This window comes from Accipiter gentilis, chromosome 2 (assembly GCF_929443795.1).
Source record: "Accipiter gentilis chromosome 2, bAccGen1.1, whole genome shotgun sequence".
NCBI classification, from domain to species: domain Eukaryota; kingdom Metazoa; phylum Chordata; class Aves; order Accipitriformes; family Accipitridae; genus Astur; species Astur gentilis.
This window is the reverse complement of record NC_064881.1, coordinates 13,830,472-13,849,869: the sequence shown is the minus strand read 5'-3', so window position 1 is coordinate 13,849,869 and position 19,398 is coordinate 13,830,472. Positions and strand designations below refer to the sequence as shown.

The following is a 19,398-nucleotide window of genomic DNA, read 5'->3' as shown; positions in this document are numbered from 1 at the left end:
CCTGGAGCCTCCTAATACTTCCCTTAGAAGAATATCACAAAGCAGATTGTTGCTGACACCAAAAGAGACTACGTGCTGAATGCATGAGCCTATTTAATACTTTCCCTAAAAATGAGAAAAAAAGCAAACTGCACCTCAAGTAGAGCTTAATTTCCTGGACCTGATCAGTGGATGTTCTACTCAATGTTAGTCTTGAAATCAATTGAATTACACCAGCGTAGACCCAGACCAGTACCCTGGTACAGGACCCATCTGTGAAAAGATGTTTAATTCTGAATCGCATTCAAATCAAGGACATTTTATTCCATCAGCAAATATATGATTATTTCAACTGGTGCTTTGTGTGCCTTTTAATGTGGGAGGGAAGGAGCCAAATACAGTTTTGGTAATGTTTATGCAGCTGTTGTGTTTCTGCTAGGGTTGTATATCTGCAAATCAGAGCATGATTTGTCCATGTGATTTTCTCTGTTCCCCCTTTACTTTTTTTTTTTTTTTTTTTTTGACCTAATAAACACAGAATTAAGTTATTATAGCTTGGGAAAGTTTAGTTTGGAAATGAGTTTGACCATGTGAAGAACGCTTATTCTGAGTATGTACAGTAGAGGCATAATCTTAGGTGTGACCATTGAAGCTGTAGTTCTCAGTGTGTTGTTCCATAATTTTAAAACTGTTAATATGCATTTCAGTCTTCCAAACACAAAGAACATTTTAAAAGAAAAATTATCAAGTCATTTATTTCAAGTTAAATGTGCGCTCATTTAATGGTCTATAGGCATAGAAGATTATGATAATTTTCATCACAGATTTTATCAAATCCAGAGGACGGTGTATTAATAATTCAGTAGCTTATACAGAGAGGTGAGAGAATATAATATGGGGCACTAAAATGATAAGGCATATTTTCCATGACGTTATTGTTATAGAGTACTTTCATTGATCAATAAAATGGCTGAAGAGTCTGACTAGGCTATGAGATTGCTGAAGTTAACAACAATTATTGTACAATTGGGTAAAACAGAAGCCGATATTGTGATGCAGTGGGGAAAAGGAAACATCAAAAGCTAATAAGCCATTTTTATATCATAAAAGCATACGAACAGCTCCATCAAGCTTTAATCACATTGTTATGTTATACATTTATTTAAAAATTGTTAGCTCATTAACAGTGGTTATAACATAGATGATAGTTATAATTATCGTAAGATTAGCAAATACGAGGTTTTGCTTCTATTTCAGTGCACTGAAGCATAAGCTGCACTGTGTGAATCATAAGATTATCTGTTTAAACAGCAGCACTTCTGTATTTCAAGGGGTTTGTTGTTAAGTTGGTGTCACAGTCCAGTTCAAAAATGCTGACACCCACTTTGCAGGGACTGGTAGTTTAATGCCAGCCAAGGTGAGGAGACCCCATGGCCACCTTGTCCGTAACTCCTCTCCTAGCCATGGGGTGCAGAGTGCCTGCATCCCTCTGGGTGGCTGGATGTGGGGAATGACTGCCAGTGAATCCGAGCCCTGCTGCAGCCTGGCCTGCCAGCAAGGAGCCTGCACCAGAGCTCCTTTCATAGTAAGCGGTGAAAATGAAGCACTTCCCTCATGTCTCCGCATGGCCCTTTCCAGCATAACAGAGCTCGGCTTGTTTCACTGCATTTGGGGACTTCAGAAGTTCATCAGGCTGGAAATTTTGAAGTGACATAGTCTTGCCAATATTCATTTGACAAAAACATAATTGCCAGGTTTTTTTCAGTTCTTCCTTAAAGAAGAAGAATTTCTCAGGGCCGGGATGCGATTTTTGTTCAAAACTGGGAAGACCGATACCAGAAAATAATGTCCTGTGAGGGAGAGCACTCAACTAGGTGTGAGAGAGAGGAATTCAAACCTATATCATTGAGTATTTTTAGAAAGTTAACAGCTACAAGTGATACAGGAAGACTATCCCCCAGTCTGTGGCTGTGGTGCACAATTGGTGTATGAGGGAATAGCAGAGCAGGACTGAACCAGGGTTTCCCACAGTGCTGCTGTGTGCTTGAACTGCCACATTCTTCTAGAAAAAGCGTCTTTTTCATTTCTCATGTAAAATGTTTAAAAGTCGGTTTCATCATAAGATTCATCTTGGAAATGCTTTATTTGAAAAAACATACAGCTTTGACTTGGGCCCAAATCCGTGGAGCTTAGATATTCACCATTTGTCATAGATCATATTATCTGCCTAACTATCTGGCAACTTTACATGCTGCTGTATAGGTCAGGAGACGCTTTCAGAGGTTTCATTTATTAAGGGCTGGGAAAAAAGAAACCATTTTCTAAATAAAGTGTGCAGGGAGGGAGAGGCTGATGCATACCCGCAGTCTGGAGAACCCTGGGAATAGAGAACCTGTTCAGATTTGTCCACGGCTGGCTAGAGCACTACATTCATTTTGGACAGCACGTGAGATGGTGAAAAGGACATCAGTAAAAGGAAGTGCTCAAGTGGTTACAAATGAAGAAATGTTTGGGAAAAAGCATGTTGTCAGAGAAGATTAAAGGAACTTAAAATAGACTTCCTGAAGAAGAGGACAAAGTACCTGTCTTTAAGTATGTTCAGGAGTGTTATTAAAAGGTAGGAGTCATTAGTCTCAGCAGACTGGAAGGATAGAAAAAGGTCTTAAGATAAAAGTAAAATTGCTGAAGAGTTTGAACCAGAAGGGGAAAATGCACGGAAACACCATTGCGGGATGTGTATCCAAGGAAGGATTTGACAATAAGCTTTCGCAGATGCTGTGTGAAACCTGTTCTGCTATTATTCAGGGGATGGATTTGCCTGTCCAGGGAGCTTCCTCCCAGTGCTAACATGACTGCCTCATGCTGATATGCATGGCCTCTTGGAAAGACAACAGCCATGGTGCTGATAATGCCAGCTTTGAGTAACTTTTGCTATCATCTGATTTGCTGTGAGGAATGTACAACAGTAATAGATGCAGAGTGTATTGATGGGAAAAGCAGCAGCCAGCGCTGAGGGTAGCACTCTTTCTTCAAATGGGATTCTTTACACCATCTTTAAAGGGTTTTGGTAAGACAGTGGCATGTTGTCGTGGTTTAAGCCCAGCTAGTAACAAAGCACAGCGAAGCTGCTTGCTCACTCCTCCCCCCCGGCCCCGGTGGGATAAGGAGAAAATATAAAGAAAAGCTCATGGGTCAAGACAAGGACTGAGAGGGATCACTCACCACTTATGGTCATGGGTAAAACAGACTCAGCTTGGGGAAGAAACAAAATCAATTTAATTTACTACCAATCAAATGAAAACAAGGATAATGAGAAGTAAAACCAAACCTTAGAACACCTTCCCCCCACCTCTCCTTCCTTCCCTGCTCAACACCACTCCCAGTTTTCTCTACCTAACTCCCCCCCCTCCAGCAGCACAGGGGGACAGGGAATGAGGGTTGCAGTCAGTTCATCACACGTTGTCTCTGCCGCTTCATCCTCCTCAGGGGCAGGACTCCTCACACTCTTACCCTGCTCCAGCGTGGGGTCCCTCCCACGGGAGACAGTCCCTCATGAACTTCTCTGGCATGAGTCCTTCCCACGGGCTGCAGTCCTTCACGAACTGCTCCAGTGTGGGTCCTTTAAGCGGTCCAATCTTCAGTCACAGACTGCTCCAGTGCAGGCTTTCCCATGGAGTCACGGCCATCTTGGGGGGCATCCCCCTGCTCTGGCATGGGGTCCTCCTTGGGCTGCAGGTGGGCATCTGCTCCCCCGCTCCCCTCCACGGGCTGGGGGGGACAGCCTGCCGCCTCACCACAGGCTGCAGGGGCATCCCCTCCTCCCTCGCTCCTCCTGCCTCTCCTTCTTCACTGACCTTGCTGTCTGCAGAGGGGTTCTCTCACATTCCAATATTGCCCTACTCACGGCAGGTTCCCTTTCTTAAATACGTTCTCCTAGAGGCACTACCACTATCGCTGATGGGCTCGGCCTTGACCAGAGGCAGGTCTGACTTGGAGCCGGGGAAGCTTCCAGCAGCTTCTCACAGGAGCCACCCCTGCATCCCCTCCCCTGCTACCAAAAATCCCACCACACAAACCCAAAACACAGGTACAACTGTAACTTTGTATTTTAGCTCTTTACCTTCAAAACTAAGAAAAAATTGAAATATCTTTGCACAGACTTGTCCTTTTTTTCTGTTAAGAGAAAATATATCAAATGTATAAAGAAAACACTGTTGCAGACTCTTCAACAAAAAAGCTTTTAGGAGTGCCACTTCACAAAATAGAAACAAAAGATGAAAGCAGTCATGTAATAATTTAGTCATAAAATGAACTCTAATCTCGAAGGTCAAATTTTATTTTAAAAGGTGTAGAGAGAACACTTAGAATATTTGTGAACTGATAAATGATTTGATTACATCAAGGACACTTCCTCACTGAAGTCAATAAGAAAAAAAAGTAAAACGACTTTTCCTCTTTGCTTTTCAGTAATATTTTGAACATTTCTAACCACATCTACTCTTAAATGACCTATTTTGGGATAGAATACTGCAAACTTCTCTACATTGCTCTATCAGTGTATTTCAGCTTGAGCTGTAGACCATCCTAGTTAAGCAATAAGTCAAGCTACAAGCCTTGTCAAGCTTTTGAATCTTTGTTGCAACTGTAAACGTAAAAACTCATATTGCTTCAAATTCCTCTTTTGAACATGCATGGGGCTCCAGCTTCTTCTTTGATGCAGGCAGAGAAATAAACTTATGTGACGTTCTTCATGAAAATAACCCTGTTGAAATTAATGGAGCTCCTCACATACCAGAGTAACTGTGGATGGAAGTAGGATTCTCCATATGGCTGCCATGGTAGCTGTTTTGGTAAACTATGATTGTGTATCAGCCCTACAACACTCTTGTCATTTAACAGATGTCTGTGTTTTGCTAAATCCTTGCAATTAGTCATTTTTGTTATCACTCTCTCCAGGTCTGAATTAGTTGTACCTAATGAGATCCCATCAGACTGTGCTAAATAGTTTGGTTTACCAGAAATTTAAGCTGATTTTGTCCTATCTGAGTTTGGCAGATACTTCAATATTTTATGCCTGTTCTTGTAAATTTCTGAGCTCTTGAGTCCTATCTCATCACATACTTGAATGGGTGCTTGATTTTAAACACTCTCACAGTGTCATCCTCTTCAACAGGATAATTCTAATGCATGTTATGCATGTGCTCAATGACCTGCTGCATTGGTCTGGAGTGTTTAAGTTCTTAGGTGATCAAGCCTTTCAATAACTTTTTAAAATTGGATTTCTAAGTATGCCATGGTTTTCCAAGTATGCCATGGGGTTTTTTTTCCTTACTCTTTTAAACACGAGGCATAGCAGTATTCAGGCAAGATTTTCTAGTTACCTGGCAATTGTTACCTTTAGTTTACTTCTCAAGACCCTCTGTCATAGCATTTTCAGAATAGTAGTAGAACTTTGCTTGTGCTTTTGTTGTTAATGTTCTGGTCCGTTTTATTTCTAAGATTCTGCTGTGTAGAAGCAGACGTACATTCCCACAGGAACTATATATACCCCGTTCACTCTATAAATAACATAGTGGGTCAAATTCTGTCCATGGGTCCCTGCACACAGCTCCTGCTGTAGTCATGCAAGGGAATGGTTTTGTCCTAGTTGTGCAAAACTCATTCACTAAGGTCCACGGAGCCTCTCTTCTGCCATACTGCAACACAGGGGACTCTGCGCATGGATATACAAAAAATGCTTTTTAGTCCTCTGTCTGCTCTGTGTAGATCCTTTTTATTAAGGTTTCCTGGATTTTATTAGATAATCTACCATTTGAAATGGTGAGACAGAGATGAGTATTGACAAAAATGATGCTGAAACTAAAAGAAGGGCCCTATCGCCTCACCGTTTTACCTGATCCAGTTCCTGTCCAAATGACAATGGCACAATTCCCTTCACCTTCCGTGATGCAGGATCAGACCTTGTCATGAAACTGGCCAGGTGTGTTTGGGTTGGAAAATATTACAAGCCTACCTGATTAAACAAATTTCCTTAGCTACTGTGGGCAGAAAAAGAAAGGTCTAATCTTAGTTGTTCAAACCTTTCCACCTTATCACCCAATTTTCCCAGTGGGTGGCTACATCTATAATTTAGTGTGGATTGAGTAAAATAGTAACAAAAGCACTTGCCACTTTGATCTCGGTATGTTTATTTAATGAGTATTCAATATGCAAGAGATAGTTTAGCATAGGAGTCCAGACTACAGTGTGTTGGTTTGGGTTTATTTTATTTTATTTTATTTTATTTAACACCCAAGGTTAAAAGGAGCAGGAACCCAGCTGAGAGAGTTCAGAGTTCATCCCTGCATGTTCACTGTCTTCCATTTAAATGTACACAAAGGACTAATACAGTACCCGCTCTCCCCTGGGCTGTCTTTGATACACTCTGCTGTGCCTGGACTCTGCCACTCCTCCTATCAGTCTGATCCTACTTCTATTAGCCTGCTGTGCTCAGCACTGTAACCTCATTCAGCTACCACTCTGCATGCAGGCTAACAACTTCAAGGCTCTGTCAGGCATTGACACATGCAGGCTCCAAGCGGGAAGCTAAACACCCCCCTTCACCTCCTCTCCAGTTCCACATTAACCTCTATTAAGTGCAGGAAAAACACAAATGCTGTAGTGCCATCATTCAGGTTTTAACTACCAGTGTGTATATTTAGATATTCAGCCAGCTTGCCACCCTTGAGAAAGTACTCAGCAGACCCTCTGGTTCCTCCCCTTTCTCGCAACGAGAGCGGTAAATAGTGAGTTAGCTTGGGGAACGCAGTGGTGGAAGGTCTGGGTTGGATATTTATGGCACAGGCATAAAAATCTGAGAGAAAACTTTGACAGCACTGCCTATACTTTTTGAGGCAATAGTATGTGTTATAAATGGAAAATGAGACGAAAATGGCCTCATTCTAGGAGAATTGAGCAGGGTATTTTCAAAACACATCCCCTTTGAAAGCCAGGCTGTAGAAAAGAGACAGTGCAGTGCTAGTCTGCAAGCCCTATCGCGCTTTGATCCAAGCACTGAATGTATCAAAGTCCATTGGGTGCTGTGGGCAGAGAGAGTTTTGTCGCTGTTTCTGGCTCTTTCTAAGTATAGGAAATGTCTGACAGCATATCCTTGTGAAGCAGCACCCTCGCTTCCCGCTCTGGGGCTTGCTGCCAGCGCTGAACCACCTTGTGGCTCACTCCCACTCTCTGGGGAGCCGTCGAGACCGGGGCAGATTCCTTCCCAACTCCAATATGCCTAGCCCACACATCACTATACTTGGATTAATTAAACACATCATACCCCATATTCCTGGTTTAGACTCTTTGGGCAACATGTAAGAAAATGAAAGCACAGGAGACATAAAGGATTTTCCTAATACTTTACTCCTGAAAATGAGTTACAGAATTAAAATTAATAACAGTAATAATCTTGAGACACACCGTCTCCTCTGTAATGCTTGGCACATCAAACTTTCTGTGACCTGGAGGGTTCTTAGTGTTCCACGTGGGACAGGACTTTTCTACATCCTGCCAGTCTGCAGTAATCACCTTCCTTTGGCCATACAGGGACATTCAGCTCTGCAGAGAAATTTGACTTCTTTTTGCCATGGTGCTCCATTCAGGCATTCTCACCCAATCTCATAGTCTTCCAGTTCTCTACTCTTTTGAAAAACAATCCTGGTAGGAGAGAGGGAAGACAGCAGAACAGAGACAATCGAAGTCGGTAGTACTGGATTGTTTTTTGACAATTTTCCTGTTATAGTCCTTCAGTGAGGTGTCAAGCCCCTTTCCCGGGAAGGACGCCTGTCTGGAATGCGTTACTATAACCTGTCTTGGGGAAATTTAAACATGTGTTCAGTACAGCATACAAAATGGAGTTCAGCAGACAAAATGGAGTCTCAATTTAATACAGACATACTACTCTGCCAACCTGTGTCAAGAAAGGGATTTTCCATTGTGTAATAATGTTTACAGGGCATCTCTGGTTTTATCTTCAGTGATTGCTGTAACAAGATCAACTGTTTCTTTAGCATAGCCATTTGATGATTTATGTTGTATCCCGTCATTATTTTAGTCTCACTTCAGCAGCTTTGAGTAAAATAAAATACCACTCTGTTTGTCATCGAGCAACCTGAGACAATGTCCACTCTTGGCATTTGGTTTAAAATAAACAAAATTACCTAGTTTTAAAGCTTTTTCAGGATTAGCAGCTTTTAGATAATGTAAGTTACAAATGATATGTATAAGCTGTAAGCACTAAAAGCACTACATCACTAGAAATAAATTATCTTTTTACACAATGTTATTGCAACATTTTCTTAAAATGGAACACAATCAATTGTGTTGGGGTGCTGTCAGAGCAAGGTAAACTACGGTTAAAAAGTATAGTTAAAGTTCAAATGTAAATCTAGCTTCCAGTTCCAATCTAAGATGGGAGAAATTTCTATTTAGATTATGTGATTAATAACACAGTCTTTGAAGATCTGTAACATCCTTTGAAGAAATCAGGATGTCGAGTCCAAGTGGCTTTACCCAGAAGCTGAACTTATTAAGTACAGCAACTTTCACCAATTTGATCATCTCTCCCCTTGCTGCTTCTCCTTTAATCTCTACATTTCAGGATATCGCTGTCGAGATACATTTGTGGACAAAACAGTGTCTGAAGTTGCTCCCCCTCCACACCCCAGCCCCAAGCTTGTTTTGGCATCAAAAGCCATATGGGCTAGTATTCATCATGCTTCCCTGCCTGCACTGCCGTTGGACAGAACGTAGCACTATCATACTGTGCTGTACTTCAGCATGAACTAGAAGCTCAAAGATCCATGTGCTTGATTTGTTTTCTTTTAGCTAATATAACTAGAAAGCAAATACAGAATTCCCTCAGAAGTTGAAAACTGTGCATGAAAAAGGACAAACCAAACCCTCGCTTCCTTAAACACCAGCAAAGAAGTGTGAGGTAGCAAGGAAACAAGATAAAGAGAGTGGTGAAAACTCATTCTCCCTGTAATCCAGATAGCACAGGTGACCCTGGTAATGAAGACAAAGTGACTTGGAATAGAAGAAGGTGGCCTGTGGGGAGGGGAGGACACAAAAGTTAGGCTGGAAGCCTCTGTTGAACCTGTGCATCCCTGTGGCAGTTTTCATCTGAAGCTAATGCAGGTATATCTCTGCATTTATAATCACTGTCTATGTACATACAGTTAGCAGTATATAAAAGCATTTTGTTTCCAGTTACCCTCTTTGGCTCTCAACCGCTTCTAGTTTTTTCTGCCCTCTTGCCCCTTCCTTTTTGTCTTCCAAATTTTTCTTTGTAGGATATAAGAAAGATTCTTTAAGTTGGTGTCACCATGAGAAATTTTGTTCTCTTTGTGCAACCTGATTATAATGTGTTTGTGACATAGTCCACATAGGGTGTTTTCATTTAAAGAAGCACATAAAGAATGAATAAAAAAATGCCATTCCTGCAAACTTTGCTACTTCATAATCATTATTATAAATGCTGGCAGAGTTGGCTGCAACCTAAGTGGGAAGATGAAAACAGGCTTCCTGGCCGTGACTACATCATATGACTCTGATACGATGCCGTGCTAATGGGAGACAAGAGCCACCTTTGAATCCCTTGGTAAATCCATGCCTGATAAAACAGCCTTACCAGTCCGGACATTTGCTGAAGTCTATCACAGCTCTTGCATCAGTAGCAGTCAGCCAGTGTTTATGTAATTATGTTCCTAACTTGGGTATTTTGTGCGTGTTGGTTGCTGAACATTATAACTTGTCTTACAAAAGGTTAGTCTAAGTAAAATTCTAACTGGCCATGCCATAGTGTTTCCTGTATGTTTTATTTATAATAATCATTTAAATAAAGAATATGATGCAACTCTGAATATATATTAAAAACCGCTCCCAGTTATATATCTTTTCATATTACAATGCAGTCATATTCTTAGTTTGCTCTCACCCAAACTTCTCATGCAGTTACACTTTAATATGAAAAGAAATGTTGTCAAGAGTAGTTATTATCACACATCAGAATATTGTATTAGCATTCACTTTTAATAGATTAAAATGAAAGATTTTGAAATCTGCCCTTAGTGATACTGAAGGATCTTGGAGACACATTGGGAAAGCTTCAGATGAAATGTCATATGATATATATACATCATACATAGGTTCATAAAAGACAGTTCATTTAACTGCCTGCCTTTGTGTTTTATCTGTTCTGTTTGGATGAATCATCCACAGGTTAAGTGATGCTTGTGCAGTTTCTTTGCTTGAAATCAAGCACAGTAAGTGGCAGGGAAGTTTAGGGAATACAAGGTTCTTGTAGACCTGGGGATGATGAGTAAAATAAGACCATTTTGGAGGCACGGAGTATAACTTGGAAGAAAAATCTGGTGGTTGGAGTCATCTTTTGGTTGTATCTGCTGATCTTTTGACTCACTGTCTGATCCAGATGGGTTGCTTGAACTGCTGTTTCATGAATCACCTCACTTGTAAAGCTGAATTCAAGGTGGGTGTAGTATGAGTTAAACTGTCATGGAGGAGAGCTGTTGAGAGATGCCATGCTGCAGAGCCTGCATGTTACAAAGCAGTGTATAAAAAGGTGAAATGATTCAATATTCATTTATGGGGTTTAGGGGCTTGTTTTGGAAGCTTCTGAAACGCATGGGAAGAAACGAGTAGAACCTTCCAGTTGATCAAATCACTGGCATTTTTTTCTCAGTTTATTGTTGCGATGTGGGATGGTCCATTTGGGCAAGATACAATGATATGCTGCATCAGTGTCTCTGAACTTGTTATTGAAGGCTTGTTATTGAAGCCCTTTTTTTGGCTGGGGTGGGATATATAAGTCATCTGTATTCCACACTTCTTTGGTAGTTGGGAAAGACAATGACGAATAAACAATTCAGCATTGAAGTAAACATTCTGTTTTATTTTGGTATACAAAAATCATAATTTCACTCTTTTATAAACATTTTAGTAAACATTGAGAACATGAGGGAGGCATCGCCTGAGAATACCTGCTGTAGGAATTGCGTGTGTATATGCTTTGTCATTTGAGTTTACAGGTGGTTTTCAGTCTCACATCTGAAGTCTTAGGAGCTGCCAAGAAGCCATGCACCATGCTGTACTAGACTGAGGGCAGATAATAATTTATATAGCTGTAAATGTAGTACAAATACTAACATGACAACAGTGTGTCAGCTAATACATTACAGTCTGCATCCTGCAAATATAAACACTGCAAAAATACACATTGCATCAAATCTTATTGAACTCTACAACCTATTACACAACATCTTCCACACACTTCTAACAAGCAGATGCTAAATATTGCAGTGACTAAACTCCATGTTTCAATATTGAAGAGATTAAGTAATAAATCAAACGGCTGCTAGGTATTTTTAGATGTTAACGGTCCCTCAGATTTTACAGACATTATGCATCAATATATTTTTCTGAGAACTTACCCTAACAAATTAATCCAAAATGTTGCAGGAGGTCATTTCTCATTTAAGGCCAAGTCAAAAGGCCAGGAAGTTTAACATTAGGTATACTTTTGGATTTTGGTTTCGTTGATACATGCTCACACTAAGCCCACAGACCACGGTAGAACAAAAGCATTTCAGAGCTAACTAGAGGGCCACAAGCAATGAACAGGAAAGGCTGAAACCCAAGATCCTATCAATGCCGGAGGCACCACTAGCAGCAAGGCACTGATCAGGTAGGCAGATGATCCAAGAACAACACACAGAATGATGAAAATTTCCAGGATTCATGGAAAAATACGTTAGGGAGATTTTTCTGTGAATGCAGATTTGGTGATTGTAAACTTGGGAGCAAGGACAGATGAACAAACATCCAAAAGAGGGAGTTATCTAAAAGACTAGTATACTTCATGAAGATTCTTAAATCACAGGCTCAGGCATTATGGAAGGCAAAATAAATTGAAATAACGCTTGACTTTTATCTAGCCAGGATGCAGAAAGGGAAAGAAATTCCTTCATATTCATTGCAACTAAACACATGCAACATAGTATTTGAATTATAACAATGCTTGCAATGTAGTGCAGCAAACATATGAAGACAATGAGGGAAATTCAAAATAGGAGACTTAAGCAATCATGGTTTCCAGGGCAGATAGGACTACCATAACCAGACAGTGTAACTATCTTGTCTGTAGGATTTCTTATAAATATGATATGGAATGCATCTTTTCTGAAAAAGATATCTAACTTCATTTTAAAATGTCTAAGAAATGATGAGTTTGCTGTTGACATAATGCTTAATTATCTTCTAAAGTAGGAACTTGTATCTTATTTCAGGACTGAATTTCTATAACTCCCATTTCTCAACACTAGATCTCATTATACCACTGTCAGGAAGGCTGACATCTTGCTATCAGATATCTTTCCAGGGTGTAAGTACCAATCACAGTGATCAAGGCACCTTTCAGCCTTTTGTCTGACAAGCTGACTAAGTTGAGTTCCTGTAGGCCTTGCAATGGGGCGCTTGGTTTCCAACTGCAGGCTGTGAAATCTCTCTTCAGAATTTCACCTGTCCATCTGAGCAGAAGAAACTATGCATTTTTTCCCCTGTGCAAACAATCCAGATGCTAAAAAATTTTCTCCAACACTCTACTTTGAATGCTAATAAATAAGAACATTCTTGAATGAGAAAGCTGAAAGAAATGGCAAGAATAAACAAGAAACAATAAAAGAACAACCATCAATCCCTGTTTTTATGATCTAATCCAACTATCTCTATTCCATCAAACTTTGGAAATACTCTATTCCCTATGGCAGATCTGTGCCTGTGGCATAATCCTTTCCCTCCCATGAAACTAGGACTTCTGACAGATAGGCTGTGACTATCTATTAAATAGGTCTGGCCAGGAAGGGCAGACCTTCAACTGCTGTGCCAGGAGCTGGTACTTGTTCATTGCTGCTGCTGCTGTTACAAGCCTTGTAGCCTCTGGCAGGGGAGGATGAACAGCTGGAAGCCAAAACCTTTTCAGCCACCTCAGCAAAAATTGGTAGAGCTATCTGCCAAAGCCACAGTTTGACTTTGCCACCCTGTTCTAGTTGAGTATAATGCACCTTGCAGATAGGATATCCCGAGAAGCCTAGCACGAATCAAGCAATGTCCATGGACTTTTTCACTGACACCTTCTGTAGGAGCAGAGCAAGCTCAGTAGTGGGGACTTTTTAAAAAAGCCGCCACATCATCAGAAATAATGGCTCATGTCCAAAATATGTCACTCTAAGCATTCACAGAAGGGGTCAGGTGAAAGTTATTTCAAACAGACCTCATAACAGCTGGAAATTTGTGGTTGATGACTGGGGATGGGGATTCCTGCTGTTGTTCATTTCTACGTGAAAGGTTTGGAAAGATTTTCCCTACCTCCTGAGTGGACACTGGGGCTATAGTTGCCCTGTTGGCACTGCCACTTGAACGGCATGACAAGTTCTATGGGGACATTTTCCAGATTACATAAGAAATCAGTAGTTTTATACTTCTTTGAGTTGGTACAGGATGAGGCTTCAGTCCTGACAGTTTTTCTCCATCTAGACCTTCAGATTTTAATCAACTCCTTTCTATCATGTTTCTGTTACTTCTTAACTGCAGCTGAGGGGAGAAAAGAACAACAACAAAAAAACTTTGTCTACGTTTCCAGGAATGGTATTTGTCATTTACGGAAGGGTATTTTTGCAGTTCTGATTATGAATGTTTACTTTATTCACACATCGAGCAAACTATCCTCTTACACCATATGGTCAGGAGGTATACTGTTTCATACGTTCAGATGTCTGAAAGCTGTCTGGAAATGTATTTCCTACTTTCTGATATGGGAACATTTCAATAGGAGGGGGTTTAATTTGTTTTGAAATTTCAACTCTTGTTCTGCTCAGAAGCTAAAGTTGGAATCCATTAAGATGCATTTTAGTGCAGTTTCTATTCTCATCTTCCTTTTCTCAGTAACTGTGCAATTCACTTAGTACTTCATTACAACCAACAGCAATATGTATACATGGTGCACAAAATGAGCCATTTTGTTTTAAAACAGATTGCAGATGAAAGGAAACCATTCATTTCTTGCTTGCTAGCTGTAATTACTAGAGCGCTAATTACTCCAAATCACTGACATCCAGGGTCAATAAGGATGACAACAGGAACATCAAAGACAAGATGCACACATGCAATTACAAGTCTCTAAAACCAGGCTGTAATATTATTTTATGGCTACCGATTTTTTCAGTCAATGCTGAAAAATATTCAAGTTTGCTGAATGTTTACTATTATTTCCTTTGCAGTTTGACGGTGAGAACATGTATATGAGTATGACAGAGCCGAGCCAGGACTATGTGCCAGCCAGCCAGGTGGGTTAATTAATCTTCTCTGCCTTGTTTCAAATTGTAATTAAACAAATTCAAAGAGTTGCATTGCAAATGAGTGGCACTATCAGTAACTGCTGCAATCAGGAATAATCATAATTTATAAACAAAGCATTTAAGCCTTGTTTCCAGTTAATGAGATAGAGCTGATAAAACACCAGAGTTGGCGTTTGTTGAAAGATACTACCTTGTTTCCTCTCCAGAATGCAAGCAGCTGTTTTGCCAGCATGATCTTTCCTAAACAGTTGTTTTACCTTCAGGAAATAAAGTCTTTACAGGTGCAGGTTATTTGTTTATCTGACTGCAGACAAGTTAATCATTATAAGCTACACATGTCACAAATAGCTTTAATTATCACTCGTAGGCCAGTTGTAGTTGAAGAATTGCAGCTTTAACAGTAATTGTATGGCTGAGGAATGTTACTAATGTTGCACAATTAGCAGTGGGGTTAAGGCAATGCCTTGGTCTTCTGTAGCTTGCTGCCCAAAACGTTTGATGTGATGTGGATTCTTTACAGGTATTTTTGAGTCCTTTCCCTTTTGGAGAACCCTACACACTAAATTCTGATATCAGGTGTATATTTAAAGATCTTCCAACTTTCCACTTGAACCCTAAAATACTATAGATTTCTAAGAATGAAAGTTTTTAATTACTTCCTAAAAAGCAAAAATAGTTTTGGAATTTTTGGTTTGTCTACCTGTAGCTACATCTATATTTAGGGGAGAAATTTTCATTTACTTCACACATTTTGGTCAGTTTAATTCTACGTTAGTAAGTGATGGCAACAGTGATGCAGGTCAGTTAAATTGTGTCAGAAATTGCCCTGAATAATCAGACTCATGGTCTAGGTCATGCAATATCTCAGGCTCAGCAGTGGCTAGTCTGATGTACCTCTTTCTGACAGGACTAGCAGGATTATGTGAAGAGCTCTCATTAGGTGGGAAGTAAGTTTGCATGCATAGTAAATGTGTGTAGATGAGCAGGATGTAATTTAGGAATCAAGAGTCTTGGAAAGTGACAGTACATTCAAAGCTAAATGTCTTCATGAAGTAGGGTTCTTCAGGTACATGGGTTCATTTGAGGGCAGGGAAGCAGGAGGCTGTGTGAGATGAGCTACCTTGTTCAATCAAAAAGACTGTCTTTAAAATGTTCCACCGTGTTGCTTCCCAGCCTTCTGTTGAAGTTTCTCTGAAATACCTTTAGAGACCAACTGTACTTTGCATTTAGGATTTGTGTGTGATTGAACTTATTCAGCTAGGAACCCTCCAAGATCCAGAGGTAGTTTAGAATAGAACTGTTTGATTAAAAAATGAAAAATTATATTATTAATTTTTCTCTAACCATTAATCCAAAAACTGTACTGACAAGTTTTAGTATTACTATTAGATTAAAGCAGCCTAGTATCATCTCATTTATGCCTTAAGGGTTTTGAAGTGCAAGGGCTAATTGAATTTGTTTGAAACAGTAGAAATACAAACTCTGTGAATGATTGCTGTTATAAGGCAGCTGCTACCTTTCAGAGAATCATTATGTCTGTCTTAAATAGTTTTGAATAAAGAATTGCAAATCTATATTATACATCAGAATTATTTTTCTTCTGTTGATATTTTTGTGCTGTGTATGCATGTAGTTTAAATAATTTAAATGGCATATTGAAAAATTAAAAGTATAAGTTTTAATCTTTTATGCGGTTTCTACATGTGCTAACAAGGCCCAGATCCTCGGAGATATTTATGCATCTAACACTCACTGATTTCAGTGGAAGTAAGGTGCTTAAAGTACCTTTAAAGATCCAGGCCTAGATATTTTAAGTGCAAATGATGTTGTCTTCAAGGAAAAAGTCTATCAAATGAAACGTTTCCAAATTCAAAGATGACTGAAAACCCTGAATACTTACTAAGGACTGGAACCAAGAAAGACTTAAAATCTCTTACAGACTTAAAATCTCACTATGGCAAAGCCGAGCTCTTGGGTGTCTGGCTCCCAGGTGGAGTTCAAAACCCAGAGGCAGGTGTCAAAACTTTCTGTCCTTTGCTGGGGAATCCATGTGGCAAGAGGTAGCTCAACTGCTAGGCACAGTATTTTGAGTTACTACCAAATGTACACCAGTCAAACAGCTTCCTGTGCCTGTTTGAGAGAAGCCGTCAGCCTTGGGCTGTCACACCCTCCTTTCCCTTACTGTGATTCTCTCCTGGTGCTTACAACATTGCAGTGGTTTTTTAAGTGAATATGTCTGAAAGCCTGTCATAATAGCAATATTTTTTTTTAAAAGGAGACAAAAAACCACACAGTAGGAACAGGAAGCCGGGGTATGTTAGAAACCTACCTCCCTCTTGTTTTGGCAGGAACCTGGGACTGCAAGAGAAGCTTTCCCAAACCTGCTCCTGACATAAGATAGCTGCTAGTCTTTCCTCAGAGGAACTAAGCAGGTCTCCATGACAGTATTGGCAAGGTCTTCACCCACTGTAATGGGGCACCATTCCTATCTCAGGCATAAACATTTGGTGGTCAGCCAAAATTGGTGAACTGACTACCATTTCAACATCCAATCTGCTTGTTAAAACTGGAAAGAATATGATATTCACTACTCTGAAAACAAAGCATGTAAGACTGTGTAGCTTACTGGGGAGGGAGAGGAAGAGGAAAGGATGTGACTGTATTTTCTGGTCCCTGTTTTCAGGACTGTTTGTTCATTTTCCTCTCACAGTTACTGGATGTAAAACAAATAATCCCATAAAAAGAGATGAGAAAGTGTTTTCTCCCAGGTGAAAGCCTAGTCACTTCATCCATAGAGTTTTGTCCTGTGTCCATTTTGCATCTTTCTTGTGAGCCTTACAGTTGCATGGCCTCAATGAGAAGAGTGCAGGCTCCTTCCCACCCTCAAAAACTTGGCTGTTCCCTTGCAAGATCAGAGATAAGGGTTTGAATCCTGTCAGAATGAGGAGTGAATTCATTTCTCCACTTTCCTTGATGGATGCACATCTGCTGTTAACTAAAATACGAATCCCACATGTTAGGAGATGCACGGTCCTATCAGAAACTTTTATTCAAGCTCTGATCATGCTGACTGAGTCAGATGCAAGCATCATTTTCTAATTTCAGAGTCTGACACAGCTTATTTGGGAGGTAGGTTGGCAGACTGAGTCATGGTATGCAACACCAAAGACCAAGGGATTTCCATTAGACTGTCTTCAGGATTATGTGACTATAGAGGCAGGGTTTTGGGGATCCTGATGCATGCTGACATGCATTTCAGTTCTTTCTGTTTACTGCAAAGTGTTCATATCCAGCAAAACATACCCTTGTATTATTTTGAGGGGTTTAATCAATTTATCCCCTTTAGGCTAACATAAATAAAAGCTCAGCCATTGGACAGAAAAAATATAGTTTTGTTTCTTTTGCTATATAACATCAAACATCTGCATAGCTTGGTAATCCAAGACAAGTTGCCTCACAGCATCCCTCAACAATTATCATTTCTGTTCAATTTTCAAATCAGTACATGCTTTGGGACTTATAGACTAAGTTGCTAAGTAGCAACATATGGCTCACTACTGTTCCTGTGATGTTGCTGCAAGCAAATAGCATAATTCTATACTTGAAATGATTTTTACAGAAAGCCAGTGCTGGAACTGAGCCAGAAGTGGAAGTATACAGTAAAAATTAATGATATTCTTTTAAACTGTCCCAAAAGGCTGTTTGGCAATGTTGTCTCTGTGTACATTTTATATATACATGTAAGTACTGTATTTTTGGTTATGATATATGTAGTACAGGTCTCTGCACTGCAGGCATGTCTTAAATGAGTTATGCCAGCCATATTAACAAACATACGTAGTAAAACTACATGACATTTTCACTACTAATTGCACTTCGATCTGAAAATATTTATCATTTTAAAATAAAACTATGCCAACTGCTCGGCATTTCAAATTCACACAAATATATTGTTTTCTCCCCACACTTATAATTGGAATCTCAGAGATGAATTGTACTTCATGTAATTCCTCCTCCTGTAATTTGTGGGCCATGCATAGCACAGTATAAAATTATATTGTTTATTTTACATTTCTTCCTACTCACAATACAGAATGTAATTCAGGACTCTCTTGCAGAAAGCCTTGGCACTTTTGTAGCCTTCCTAAGGCCTGATAAATGTTAAGGTTAATGAATCCAGCTGCCCAAAACCCTGCATGATCCAAAGGGAAGAGAGGAGAATTGGCCTAGAGCTGATGGTTCGGGGCAGTACCTCCATTGCCCCAGTGGGAAGAAAAGAGATACCCGAGGCAGAGGAAGGAATACTGTTTGCACAGAGGTGGTATTTTCCTCCCTCCCAAAGCTCTACCAGGCAGATCTGTATAAGATATGTATGCACGCTCTTTGATGCAATGGGCACTGTGGGTATCAAAACTGTTTTGTCCTGTACAGCTCCAGGGTAAAATGGGGTAGAATAACATCCAACAGAGAGATTTTTCATGTTAATAAGAAACTAAAGGGTTTCTCTGGCTTTTGTTGCCATAGGCACATGGTCCTAGGTATATCCCTAACTTCTTTTTACATGATTATACCTTAATGCTTAGGGTGTTAATGGGATAGCTATTACTTATGTGAAGTAGGGATGGATAAATGCTACATAATAGCTGCCTTCTCTTGCTCTGTATTGGTCCCTCCTTGTAGGTAGACTAGAATTTCAGGATACTGTATCCCATTCCTGCCGGCAGATACGGCTCTTCTTTATTGCCGCTCTTCTAGAGCCACAGTCAGCAGAGCAAGGCAGGAGTTGGCTGCCTTGGAAAGGATTCAGGAAAGGCAGCATTCTTAGATGGAGAATCACTAAGTGGTCCAGTGTAGTCCCATGGGTATGTACTACCCTGAAGTCCAGGGCAATCCTGCTCAAAAGCTGGCAAGCTTTTGCTCATTAGTTGAAAGGCTGCTCTACAGTGAGAGGGCAATGCCACCTGGTCAGTCAGCTCACTGGCTGTAGTTCAGGGCTGTTTTGGAC

General features: G+C 40.2%; 1 protein-coding gene across 4 annotated transcripts in view; it reads left to right on the top strand.

Moving 5' to 3' along the window:
* TOX (thymocyte selection associated high mobility group box) overlaps window positions 1-19,398 on the top strand; it is a 222,466-nt gene that overhangs the window by 101,394 nt on the left and 101,674 nt on the right. For all 4 annotated transcript variants that reach the window (XM_049820664.1, XM_049820673.1, XM_049820646.1 and 1 more), the window contains exon 2: window positions 14,316-14,381. In XM_049820664.1, coding sequence (XP_049676621.1) covers window positions 14,316-14,381 — 66 coding nt within the window. The remainder of the gene's footprint in view (window positions 1-14,315; window positions 14,382-19,398) is intronic.